General features: G+C 41.2%; 1 protein-coding gene across 17 annotated transcripts in view; it reads right to left on the bottom strand.

Moving 5' to 3' along the window:
• Positions 1-397: 397 nt before the first annotated feature.
• AIG1 (androgen induced 1) overlaps positions 398-14,195 on the bottom strand; it is a 275,458-nt gene continuing 261,660 nt past the window's right edge. For 8 of the 17 annotated variants that reach the window (XM_031935551.1, XM_031935557.1, XM_031935556.1 and 5 more), the window contains 2 exons: positions 10,939-11,102; positions 4,077-4,740 (listed from right to left, as the gene is read on the bottom strand). In XM_031935551.1, the coding sequence (XP_031791411.1) occupies positions 4,703-4,740; positions 10,939-11,102 (202 nt within the window). In that variant the 3' untranslated portion in view covers positions 4,077-4,702. Of the gene's footprint in view, positions 1,739-4,076; positions 6,424-9,262; positions 9,332-9,988; positions 10,302-10,938; positions 11,103-14,195 lie in introns of those variants that run through there. The other 9 variants (XM_031935552.1, XM_031935561.1, XR_004228941.1 and 6 more) reach the window with 7 other exon arrangements.

Genomic DNA, 14,195 nt, shown 5'->3' with positions numbered 1-14,195 from the left:
AGCAATTCCATTACTGGGCGTATCACCAAAGGAATAGAAATAATTCTATTATAAAGACACATGCATGCATATGTTCACTGCAGCCCTATTCACAATAGCAAAGACATGGACTCAACCTAAATGGCCATTAATAGTAGACTAAATAAGAAAATGTGGTACATATACACCATGAAATACTATGTGGCCATAAAAAAAGAAAGACATCATGTCTTTTGCAGGAACAGGGATGAAGCTGGAGGCCATTATCCTTAGCAAACTAATGAAGGAACAGAAAAATCAAATACTGCATGTTCTCACTTATAAATGGGAACTAAATGATGAGAACACATGGACACATAGAGCGGAACAACATACCCTGGGACCATTCAGAGGGTGGAGAGTGGAAGGAGGGAGAGGATCATTTTATATTTGTTGTTTATTTATTATTTATTTATTAAAACAACTGATGAGTACTGGTCTTAATACCTGGGTGACAAAATAATCCATAGAACAAGCCCCCATGATACAAGTTTACCTATATAACAAACCTGTACATGTACTTCTGAACTTAAAATAAAAGTTAAAATGAAATAATAAAAATATTTATAACACTTGCACACACACACATACACACACACACACAGAGAGAGAAATAGCCTTGAGAAAATATAGTGAGGGCGTTTTGCTATCCTTGCAAGGTAAAAGAAATTTATTTTTATTTTTACTTTTTTATTTTTTACTAACTAGATGTAAACCTTTATTTCACAACTGTGTCATATTCACTTTCTGAAAAGACATGGACCGGGGGGACACAGCTGAAAACACTGGGAGGCCAGATGCTGACGTCTTCCAGGTGGAAGCATAGCCGTGATCACTCTAGGGCCGATGTCTGCTGGGGCTCTCAGGTGGCACAAGCCAGAGGCACCAGTACTGTGCAATCCCAGTTTTACTTAGAGCCACCTCTTTTTTGTGGGGTGGGGGGGCATTAGTCCTCATTTCATACCAGATTTTCAGTAGAGGCTCCCTGTTCTTCCAAATCAGTTCAGGACTGTAAGTAACATACCATATTCCAAAGACAGCTCCCCCAAGATGTGCTGCATAATCAAAAAATTTCCATCCCAGAATCATTCCTGCCGTATCCATGGCATTAATGGCTTTTAGGGCATTTCCTGCTGTGAATGTGAGCATTGGAAGAGAATAATGGCAAGCCTCCCTTCTGGGATCTTAGTGTGGACGGCTGCGAGGATCATCACGGTGGCGCGAGATGCATCATGTCATGGTCCATATCTTCGTGTGGCCAACTTTACACACATAATTGACAAAATTGGAAATAACACCTGCAGATAGGTACACTGCCATGAACTGCTCTTGACCCAGAATGTTCACTATACTGGAGGAGAAGCTCCACAAAACATACATATTTGCTGCCATGTGAAATAAGGAGAAATGATTGAATGTTGACAGCAACATTGGAGAACAACGGACCTTTGAGGCTGGATTAGATGTGAAATATCTGATCACTGTCCACTGCAGAGAAGGTACTCTCTAGAAACAGAAAATAAGGACATTTGCAGCTATGATACCTGAGTCCGCTGGCCATTACTTAGGTTATTCCACCACTTGTTAATCTCTTTTCGGAAGTCTCCTTTTTGTGGTCTTATGCTATCCAACCAATCAGCTTTTATGCCATCAAAATAACTCTGGACCCTGGATTTCAGTAATTCATATTGCCAAATAGCAGCTGATCCAAATGCACAGCCTGTAAACCCAACAGTAAAAAAATAAAGGTTTTAGGAGAGTCCTTATAGGATAGGGAGAAAGAGAAAAGACATGTTTCTTCCACCAGAGGAATCACAGCACTTCTTTTGTATGCTTCACCACTTGTCCCGTGTCTGATTTTTGAGGTTCAACCTTACTGGGTTCTTTTCTGAATCCACACTTTTCCTGAATTAATTAGTTAAAGCTGTGTCTGAGCAGCTGCGGCTGGGCTAGGGCCTCAGTGAGCTCCTCACAGCTGCTGCTGCCGCCCACCAGTGGAGCCCATGCTGGGCCACGGCCCCAGCCTTTCTGCGCCCAGCCTCGCCACTCCATTTTCCCGCTGAAAGAAAATTTTAGGCCGGGCACGGTGGCTCATGCTTGTAATCCTAGCACCTTGAGAGGCCAAGGTGGGTAGAATACCTGAGGTCGGGAGTTTGAGACCAGCCTGACCAACATGGAGAAACCCCATATCTACTAAAAATACAAAATTAGCAGGGCATGGTGGTGCATGGCTGCAATCTCAGCTACTCGGGAGGCTGAGGCAGGAGAATCATTTGAACCTGGGAGACGGGGGTTGCAGTGAGCCGAGATGGTGCCACTGCACTCTAGCCTGGGCAACAAGAGCAAAACTCCATTTCAAAGAACAAAAAAAAAAAAAAAGAAAGAAAATTTTAGTGCCTTCATCCGATATCCCAGGGATTGTATTTTTTGTGTGTGTGTGTGTATTGTTTTTGTATTGTTTTGTATTGTCTTCTGTTTCCAGAAGGCAAAAAGATTTCTGGAAACACTGATATCAGTGGAGCCACCACCTAAGTAAGCTTACAATAATTTATCATTCTCCAAAATTCATCCATCTTCTGTACATAGATCATATTAATTTGCTGTTACTGACATAGCAAAATGTCAGTCCACTAACTGGTGGCTTAAACCATATGAATTTATTTTCTCAAAGTTCTGGTGGCTGGAAGTCCAAGATCAAGGCATCGGCAGGTTTGGGTCCTCTGAGTCCTCTCTCCTTGGCTTGCAGTTGGCCACCTTCTTCCCATGCCCTCACACGGTCTTTCCTCTGTGTATGGACATTCCTGGTGTCCCTTTGTGTGTCCAAATTCCCCCTTTTTACAAAGACCCTACTCAGATTGGATTAGGGCCCACTTTAATGGCCTCATTTTAACTTAATCCCCTCTTTAAGGGCCCTGTCTCCCAAAACAGTCCTATTCTAAGGCACTAGGGGGTTAGGGGTTCAATATATAAATTTTAAGGGGACACAATACCACAGTGTAACCCATAATAGAGGTCAGACAGGTAAGATACGTGTAGTTGTGATGGAAACCAACTCTGGATCCTTCAAGTCTTTGATCCTGCACTAATTGCAGCAGTCATTCCAAGGGTGTGGTATTGCTGTGCTTTTCTGTTTTGGTGGATTTCTGCTTGATTTTTCCTACTTAACAGTTCCAACTCCATGAGTTAGGAAACTAATATGGTAACGCTGCTAGATGCATTCTATATTTCTATCAATTATGCTTTTAGAAATGGGGCATATAGAGTGAATGTGTGTGGGAGAAAGGGAGACAGACAGAAGGAAGGAAGAGAGATTTTTAGCATTTAATTACATTTAAATGTAGCTATAATTTTTAATTAAATTTTTTGAGTTTAAATTTTTTTCAAATTAAGGTTTAATGTTTTTCATTTTTTAATTTTAAAATTTAATTCTAATTTTGGAGTGAATGGTTTTATATCATTTGTTGATCTCTCTCAACATTGGGCAATCAATACTTATATTTGTGTTAAGTAGCATTTATAATTTATATAACATTATATTTTTCATCTTAAAAATAATTATGGTCAAAGACTTTGTAAAATAGTTTTTTTAAAACAATTTTGTGGCTGGGCATGGTGGCTCACGCCTGTAATCCCAGCACTTTGGGAGGCCGAGGCGGGTGGGTCACGAGGTCAGGAGATTGAGACCATCCTGGCTAACACGGTGAAACCCCATCTCTACTAAAAATACAAAAAATTAGCCAGGCGTGGTGGGGGGTGCCTGTAGTCCCAGCTACTCAGGAAGCTGAGGCAGGAGAATGATGTGAACTCGGAAAGTGGAGCTTGCAGTGCGCCGAGATTGCGCCACTGCACTCCAGCCTGGGCAACAGAGCGAGACTCTGTCTGAAAAAAAAAAAGAAAAAAATTTTTTTGGAGTTATCAAAAAGATTCACATTTTTTAAAATCCGAAAATTATAGGAAAGAACCAGGTTCAGTAAACCCATTTTCAACAGGTAATAAAAACAAAAAGGAGACACCAATGCAGTTAGGATTTTGAGATGCACCACGCAGACATCAGGTTTAGAGTGGCTTCGTCTTTATTAAAGTCAGAATTTGCATCTAAGAAAAGTTTCACATGATTAAATCAAGAGATGCAATACACTCAGGCTTTTCATGAAATTGACATCATTATTACAAATAGTGCTCATTTGAGGCAACTGTGACATTATTGCAATGAGAAACATCTGTCCCCTTTCCTCTCAGGTCCCCATGGTGGCTTAGGTTCATGATTACAGCCACCTTTAGGACTAAAAACACAAAAGCCTTACTCTACATCTGCCCCTTTGACTTTAACATAGTTCTCAAAAAGAAGTGCAATAAACTTTTATTATTTCTTGATTAGATGGAGTTACAATTGCCAAAATAAAAATCCAAGGTCCAATTTTGGTTTTAAAACTAGAAAAGGAAAAAATGTTATTATCAATAATGACTTTGGGAAGAATTCTTTAAAACACAGTGAGGGTGCGTTCTTTTGGAAACAACTGTATTCTATGTTTATACATATTTATATTTAAAGGTGTCCTCATTGGCGGCGGGGGGTGCTGATGCCACCAGTTCCTTTGAAGCCTTTTCTCCCCCACTGCCAATGCCGGAGGGGAATGAGTCTTCAATGGTGGCTCAATCTAGCTCTTGCGTTTAGGCTTGGATCTCATTCCAATTTAGGCTTTTCTTTCTCTTCTTCCATACCTAGAAATACAGGCAAAGTGTTTTATTTGAGCATCAGATTAAACTACGAGCAGTTTGTTTAATCTGGTTTGCTAACACTACTCACACATCCACTCATCTGCCCTCACTTCTCCCATTCACTCTCCTGACACACCCCACTTTCCCTCCTAGCTAAGAAGGAAAGCCATGAACAACTTTCTCCAGAAACATCCTCTGTGACCTCTCTTCCCCACCCTTTCCACAGAATCAGGACACAGCATCTCTGTGACACACCCAGCTCCTATGGCCTCTGGGAGACAAGCCTGCAAGTTGATTCATGACTTGCTGAGTTTGCATGGAAACCCCAGCTAGACTGCTTTTTAAACTAGCTTCTGGCAACATGAGGTGTGCAACTCATGAGTTTCAAACAGACGTCATTTATTTTTACTTTAGTCCTGTCCCTTCCCAAGGCAAGGACTTTGGATTTTAAAAAGCCATGGTTTTTTTTTTTCTTCTTCTTCTTATTTTTTTAAAGGTCCTAGAGAGTTTATTAGACAGAAGAACTCTTTATTTCCATACTCTTGAATCTTAAACTGCAGTTCTCTCTCTATTCAACCCAATCCTGGTAGAATCATGTTTTTCTTCCTGAAGGACTTGTACGTACTGGACCAGTAAGACCCTTTGCCTATCGTCTGTAGAGAATACTCAATGATATTTCATGTTCCTGAAGATGAAAATGTTCATCATTTTTAGGAATTACAGTTAAATCTGGCAAGTGCTTCTTGCTTTTTTCTTTTTCTTGAACCTAAACATTTTTTGAATCTTACCAAATTCTCAGTTTCTTTGTTTCAATAGCAAAAATGAAACAAAATAACTTAAAATATCACTTTGCAGGTTTTGTTAGTATTCTTTCATAAATTGCAAGCTTTCAGAGGGTAGGGCCCTTCCCTGTTTTGTTCCTGATTATATCCCCAGCACCTAACATAGGGTGTGTGTCTCATTGCAGGAGCTCAATTAATCTTTGTTGAATAAAATTAATAAGCAGTGAACACAGAGAAGACTTCAGAAGCCTAGACTAGTGGAAAGCAGTAGAACAAAATATGGGACTCTACAATATGAAAATTATGAAATTTAACCCCAGAGGGTCATAATGTTAGGGCTTACAGTAGGAAGGACTTCCCCACCACATAACCCCCAGCTCCTGGTATATGTTTTGTGCTGCCAGAGTAGCGGTGGTGGAATGTGGGCAACGTGCTCTGAACGAATGTCCCCAGATGGTCTTTTATGTTTGATTTTCATGGCTAAGGAACTGGCAGAGATCTGGAGAACTTTTTCCAAAGTCCTTCTCAGAAAGCCTATGAAGGAAAACTTAAAGTTGAGGAGTAAGGACATCTGACGGGAGGAGGAACAGGGTTGAAGGCAAGAAGGTACAACACGCCTTCGTTGTTGGGTAACCACGGAAAAAAGAAAATAGCACAGATTCAGCTCAAACAGCACATGTGTCTTGAACCTCAGCTCTGTCCATATTCCCTCTCCTGTGGAGAGGCTATCAGGGGCTAAGAGCAGTTTGCTTCTTTTTTTAAAGTCTGTTTTTTCCAAAGCGTTCTGCTGCAGATGGGTTGACTTGGCAGCAGTGCTAGAATCTTCAAAAGCGCGGGTGGAGAGCAGGGGTTATTCACTGACCTAGAGAGGGAAAATGGCTTCCCACCTACTTTAGTTTGGCAGCTGTGAGGTAGAGAGAAAAAATTAGACAGCTGTAAACAATGTTTGCAAGAACCAGAGATAAAATTTCCACGCAAAGGGCAGGAAGAAACCTATCACAAAGCAGAGGCAGGATACACTTTTGGGACCAGAGGAGACAAGACTGCAGGGCGCTGAGGGAGTCAAGTTACATGCCCTTCCTGCAGCCCATGGGGAGGGCTCCACCAGGGGGCAGTGCTGGGACATTGCTAGGCCTGGGTGGGCCTGGGGGGAAATGACCTGCACGGGAAGCGGGAGGCGAAGAGGTGCAGGTTTCTGCACACATAGACCTTTGCTGTGTCCCCGCTAGCCTACTTTCTCTGTCCTCACACCAAACTTTTGGTTTTGAAAAGACTCATTTCTGGTCTTACAAAATGTAGCTTTAATAAGACTGGTCAGATATACCAAAATTGGGATAAAATCTTAGCTTAAGTACAGAAATATTTCAGCTGTGAATTGTGTCCGCACCCCCCCCGCACCCCCCCGCCAAACTGCTACATTGAAGTACTTAACCCTCAGAACCTCAGATTGGGAGAGAATGCCAAGGGTGTGGCTGGACAACCATGTGCTAATGAAATTAGGTACGTGACTCATAGATCCAATCAACCTCCACAGCAGATGCCAGAAATAGAGAGGTGGTTATGTGAAAAAGATTCGCGGAGTGCCCTCTTGTCTGACTGCTTGGACCCCCATGACTTGCATGGGAGGCCAATACGGTTTTTGAGAATTTTATACCAGCAGAAATATTGACAGCGTGGACTGAAAGAGACAGAGACAGGATGAAACGAACAACCAACGGCTTCAAAGATGGTTCAGCGACTGGTTCCTCCTTGGTTGTAGAGGGTGGAACTATTGCCCAGGGCTGTGGGGGTGGGGCTCCTGTGACCCTGCGCCTGGAAGACAGGGCTATGTATCCCCTCCCCTGTGAGCCCTGAGGACAGAGCATCTAGCCAAAGAGGATTATTTTCAAGCCTTAAAATGGAATGGAATTTCCCCCGCTAGCTTCAGACTTGCTTGGGAACCATGATTCTTTCTTTTTCCCCTGCAACTTCTCCCTTACAGAATGGGAATGTATATTCTATGCCTGTCCCACCATTCTGTTTTAGAAGCAGATAACTTTTTGTCTGGTTTCCCAGGTTCACACACGGCTAGAGAACAATTTTGCTTCAGGGTGACTCATACCCTGAGTCTCATGCATACCCAATTTTATGATATTTAAGATGAGATTTTGGACTTGAGAGTTGATGTTTGAAAGACGTTTGGGTTGTTAGGATGGAATATTTTCATGGGGTGAAGGACATGTATTCTGGTGGGGGGGAGTGAAATATTATGAACTGAACTGCGTCCCCCGCTCCCAAATTCATACGTTGAAATCCTAACCCCCAGGATCTCAGAATATGACTTTACTTGGAGATAGGGTATTTACAAATGAGGTCATCAGGGTGGGCCCTAATCAAATACAACTGATATCCTTACACAAAGGGGAAACTTGGAGAGTGGACTGAACATCAGTTAGAAGGCACTGGCTCTGCCATCACCTATTCTGGAGGGTCACTTAAGATTTTGGGGCCTCAGTTACCTTTGGTGAAAGGAAAAGGTCGGTTTCAATGATTTCCAATCTCTCAGCTGTAAGATTCTGCAATAATGTGAATTTTATCTTGAAGTTGTCGCTAACATAAGTTACCCAAGTAGACGGAGTTGAGCTATTAAAAACCATTATGGAAAAAGGAGGATGGCTCCAATGCAATCTTTCTTCTTCTTGGGGGATTGTATGGTAACTGATGTGAAATAATCAGGATTGTAGTACTGTACTCCCATGTCCTCAATTCATCCTAACACACTTCTTTTGGTGAGTAGTTTTTGACTGAACAGCTAACAGAACCAGCAGCTAATGTGACTGAGTAAAGTGGCCAGGTGAGAACGAAGGAAAGTTACTCATCTAAAGCAGATAACTGATACTCAATTCTTTTTTCTTTTCTTTTGTTTTTGAGACATAGTTTCACTCTGTGGCTCAGGAGGATGGAGTGTGGTGGCATGATCTCGGCACATTGCAACCTCTGCCTCCAGGTTGAAGCGGTTCTTGTGCCTTAGCCTCCCAAGTAGCTGAGATTACAGGCGTGAATGCCGGCTCATTTTTATAGTTTTAGTAGAGATGGAGTTTCACAAGGTTGGCCAGACTGGTCTTGAACTTCTGGCCTCAGGTGATCCGCCCACCTTAGCCTCCCAAAATTCTGGGATTACAGGTGTGAGTCACCGTGCCCAGCCAAGGGATAACTGATACTCTATTCTAAACCATTGTCACCAGGAGAGAACAGTGGTCTCTGTGTTTCCAGATCTTAAAATATTTCCCAAGAAGGTGAAAATCTGGCCTTTATGTCAAATCTCCCAATTTTTTTTTTTTTTTTTAATTGAGACGGAGTCTTGCTCTGTTGCCAGGCTGGGGTGCGGTGGTGCAATCTCAGCTCACTGCAACCTCTGCCACCTGGGTTCAAGCAATTCTCCTGCCTCATCGAGTAGCTGGGACTACAGGCACACACCACCATGCCCGGCTAATTTTTGTATTTTTAGTAGAGACGGGATTTCACCATGTTGGCCAGGATAGTCTTGATCTCTTGACCTCATGATCCACCTGCTACGGTCTCCCAAAGTGCCGGGATTACAGGCGTGAGCCACAGCGCCCAGCCGAAATCACCCAATTTTAAAATACTGATTCAAAAAAAAAAAAAAAAAAATTCCACGATGTACGCCTAACAGAAGTTGTTAGGTAGAAGCTGGGGAAGGCCATCAGTTTGTGACCCCTCTTGTAAATGAGGATGATACTTACTTGGCACAAAACATCTGTCTCTGTGGAACTAACTAGATGGTCCTAGGTACATAAAGTTAATTTTCATATCTAAAATGAATTTTTAAAAAGTTAGTCAATCTTATGTTACTTAAGAGAATGGCATAAATCAAACAAATCATTAAAAAAACTTTAATTTCATTATTCATTTTTAACTCTTCATTCAAAACTGCTAAAAAGCAGTATTCTATTAATGTAGAGTGGATATTTCTCTCTACTGGTTTTCAGGTCATCCTCTCTTAGAAGTAGCAGAACTGTGGCCAAATGACTGTCAAATCAATCAATTCAAGTGTAAACAGGTACTTAAATACTTCCTGAATAACATATATTGGACACATTCATTTAAGTTTAAATACAGCCTTTCTCCCAAGAAGCTGAGAAAGGTTTATACTTTGTTCTCAAAATATTTTTGTCAAGTAACTAAATACTTCTGCATATTAATGGAGAAAGATAGCTATTTCCATTGAACAGGTGGAACATTATTAAAAGATTAGTTACTGGTTCTCAAGCTGTGGCCTGAACAGAATTAAAAATGTTGATACTTTTTCTAATAGAACATTGATTAAAATCAAAAGCTGCTGAGAAAAGAAACCCTCAAATTCCCCTGGACCATTTAACATTGGCTAATACCCTGACACGTACAATCTTAGAGGATCCACACACACAAAAGTCCGATTCAGTAACCACGCACAGTAACCATGCACTCACTGTGCTTTATTTGTCTGAATTGATTGAGCTCCTGGCAGGGTGTCCGGCACAAAGCAGGGTTCTCAATGTCTGTGTCACACAGTCCATTTACTGGGGATGTCTAGAATGCTGTGATTGTGTCAGAGGAAAGAGCCAGGGCTTCCTAAAATCTCCAAACCATCTTGCCTTTGGATGTATTTTCATGCAGGACTCAATCACTACATGTCTGTGCTGGCGCTTTTTCCACCTTTCAATTTTTATGTTATTTTACATACACTTTGGACAGGTTTTGCACAGCTTGGATAAGATTACGTGCCTTGCCAAGATGGAGGCTCTGCCATAAATGGAAACAAATGAGAAATCAAATCACAGATTAAAAGAGCGTTTTTTGCAGCCACGAAATATTATCTTTTACTGCTTGTAACTCTTTGCCATTTTCAGACCTTCCATATGACAGCCACTGGTGAGTCAAGGTGGCTGGAGCATCGCACACTGCTTAGATAGAGCTCTAGCAGAATGGCAGTGAGACCTTTCCCAGGTGACTGCACCCACATAGAAAGTGGAGATCTGGGTGACTTTAAAGGAGACTGGTTACATTTAATAATGTATCTATTTAATTTGGGGTCCCTTTAGCTAACTAAGGCAGTATTGTGTTGTTAATGAGGACAAATTTCCCTAATATGTGTTTTTTGTTAACACTACATTTTTCCCTATAAAATTTTATAGACATGCCTCTTTCCTCTTTAGATTTGGATGTTTTACTAGCTAATAAGACCAAGTGACTAGTAAACCTTTCGGGTAACTGTCAGAAGCCCTTAAATTCATACTGTAGTTATAAAAATGGAGCTCTTTACAGGAGATCCTGTGTGAAGGCTAAAAGAAGAGGCTACAGTGGAATTTTCCCTCAGTCTCTGCATAGACTCTTGTCGGCAGTAATTCTCTTGCTTTATGTTCCCTCAGACAATACTTACTTCTCTGTGTATCCCAGATATAGTTGTTCAGAACTTCTCCCAGCAGGTATAGGAAGTTCATTAAGATGGTTGTAGACCCAAAGAAGATGATTCTGGCTCCTGGGCCAATGTGTTCCAGGAAAGGGTACACCCACATGCCAGTTACATGATGCACCCAGCACACCCTGCAAAGGAATCGGAAAGAGACAAGGACAGGAGTCACTCTTATGGCAGGCATCAAAGCTGCTATGCTGCAAATATATACTCCCTCACTCTCATCATGCTTCAGCATTTGCCAGTCTCAAGTTTGCTTCCGACACTCAGCAGCTACCGGAAATTTGGTTGTTGTTTTATTTTACTTTTTATTCTCAAGTAATTGTAGACTCACAGAAGAAGCACAAAACACTCATGTTAACATCTTCCCCTCATGTTAACATCTTGTATAATCCTGGGACAATTAACCAAAATTAAAAAATTAACATTGATATGACAGTACTAAATTATAGGCTTTATTCAGAATTTCCCAGTGTTCCTGTGAATGTCCTTTCTCTGTTCTAGGATCCAATCCAGGACCCCATGTGGTCTTCAGTCTTCACATCTCAGTCTCATACGCTGGCAGTTCCTCAGTGTCTCCTTGTCTTTGATGACATTTGAAGGGCATTTGAAATTGTTGACTGTGTTAACACTGTTCAACAATCTTTTAAATCTCTTCTTTACAGAATGAGACAATATGGCATTGGGCAATCACAAGAGAATAAGACCTAGGTGAGTATGTGCCAGATACCTTGCCATATGGCCTTCCAACTAGACACCAACACTCATGCCATATGGTGACACAACCATGCATACCCTAGCAGGTACCAGCTTCCCACTCCTCTGATCTTCAGATGTTACACTGATTTCATTTTTTTCCTATTTTACGTACTTAATCATTCTCTTTGTGTTCCAGAAATATTTTTGACTCAGTGGGAATAGTAACATCACGAATTGCCACCACTTTCAAAAGTTTAGTTAGAATATCGGCTCCATTGGCTTGGATCCTGACATGACTGCTTACAGCTGTTTTCCAAACATTCTTGAGTTCATTCCTTTATAAACTGTTGGCAATTGTGAAGACTAAATAAAATACAGATAACTCGATTGTATTGGGAATAAAGATGACTTTTCATACTCATATGTTGTGAGGTCATTTGCCTTATCCATGGCTTCACTCTAAGTAGCTTATCTACACATAAACATTACTGGCAGGGCGCAGTGGCTCATGCCTGTAATCTCAGCACTTTAGGAGGCTGAGGAGCGTGGATCACCTGAGGTCAGGAGTTCAAGACCAGCCTGGCCAATGTGGTGAAATCCTGTCTCTACTAAAAATACAAAAATTAGCTGGGCATGGTGGTACGTGCCTGTAATCCCAGCTACTCGGGAGGCTGAGGCACAAGCATCGCTTGACCCTGGGAGGTAGAAGTTGCAGTGAGCTGAGATCTCGCCACTGCACTCCAGCCTAGGTGACAAAGTGAAACTTGGTCTCAAAAATAATAATAATAATAAACATTACCTACACATGTACCTCATTTTTGGCAGAAAACCTGGGTATCTATACCTGAGAACCTGCATTATCAATGAGGGTGATAACCCCACCTTCTCTTGCAGGTGAAAATTCATTCTGGGGTTGGTGGTAAAACAATTTTACACTATTTATATAGAAAGCACAGATACACACACAGACACATACATATACACACACAGATGTACATATATGCATAGAGAAACACATCAATAGGTGAACAAATAATCAAATGTGGCATATCCATGCAATGGAATATTACTCAGCCATAAAGAGGAGTAAAATGTTGATACATGCTACAACATGGATGGACCTTGAAAACATTATGCTAAGCAAAATAAGCCAGACACAGGTCACATATTATATGTGATTCCACTTATATGAAGTACCTAGAATAGGCAATTTCATGGAGACAGAAAGCATAGTATCTATCAGTTACCAGGGGTTCCGGGGAGGGGGGAATAGGGAGTTATTGTTTAATGGGAACAGAGTTTATGTGGGGGATGATGAGAAAATTTTGGGTATAGATACTGGTGATGGTTACACAATGTTGTAAATACATTTAAGGACATTAAATAGTATACTTGCAAATAGCTAAAATGATAAATATTATGTTATGTATATTTTAGCACAATAAAAAACGTTCCTGTGGTGGAAATTAGGAAAAAAAATATGTCTACAAAGGTTCCTTGGTAGATGGAAGCAGTAATGAAAGAAAGATTGAGGAACAATCTTACAGCAAAGAGGCATTCTCTAGGTCTGTCCAGGTCAGCCTGAATCACTGTCCAAATGAAAATATTTGCATCAAAGAAAGAGGCCATATTAGTCCAAAGATTCTGTTAGAAAAGCTGAAGCAGTTGTGAGAATCAGCAGAAATTAAGTGGTTAGAACTACCCTGTGGGATTCTGAGATGTCATATTGTTTGTCCATAAATTAGAAGCAGTTTCATCATTCTGACATTGTCTTAAATAATGTAAGGAAGGTGCTGTGTACCCATCAAGTGGTTTATTAATTTCCATGGAGAGAATATGCAATATTCCCCCGATTTAATACCATTTAGCTGTAATTGATGTTGCAAATCAACTTACAAAATTTTAATCAGTCTGTGCTACAGGGTGTTTGCGCTGGAGCAGCCGGATGCATCTGGATTAAATGTGAGTCAGGCCATGCCACTGTTCTGCTCAAAACTTGCTTCCTCTCCTACTCAGAATAAAAGCCAGAGTCCCTAGATGGTTCGTCAAAGCCCTACCCAGTACTCTTCTGATTTAATCTCCTGTTATTCTCCGCATCGTTCCCTGCCACTCCAGCCCATCGACTCCTTGGTGTTCCTCGAACACTCTAAGCTCTCTCTGTCTCCGAGCTTTTGTATTTTTCCCCTGCCTGGAACAATACTCCTCACCACCCCCACAGCACCCCCCTGGACTCCCTTGTGTCCTTCAGGTTTTCATTCAAATGTCACCTTTCCAGTGATGTCTCCCCTGGCCACTGCATCTAAAAATTGCAACTTCTACCCTCAAAATGTCTGTTCTCTCTCCCTTTATTTTTTCTCCCAGCCATATAATATACTCTACTTATTTTTATTTACCTGTTTATTATCTGTTCAATGAGCAAAGGAATTTTGTCCAATTATGTTCATTGCTGTATTCTGTGGTTCTTGGAGCAGTATCTGGCAGAGTATGCACTCAATAACTATTTGTTGAATTAATAACCTAATGAA

Source organism: Piliocolobus tephrosceles, chromosome 5 (assembly GCF_002776525.5).
Source record: "Piliocolobus tephrosceles isolate RC106 chromosome 5, ASM277652v3, whole genome shotgun sequence".
Taxonomy (NCBI): domain Eukaryota; kingdom Metazoa; phylum Chordata; class Mammalia; order Primates; family Cercopithecidae; genus Piliocolobus; species Piliocolobus tephrosceles.
The sequence above is the reverse complement of the archived record's forward strand: the minus strand, read 5'-3'. Positions and strand labels throughout refer to the sequence as shown.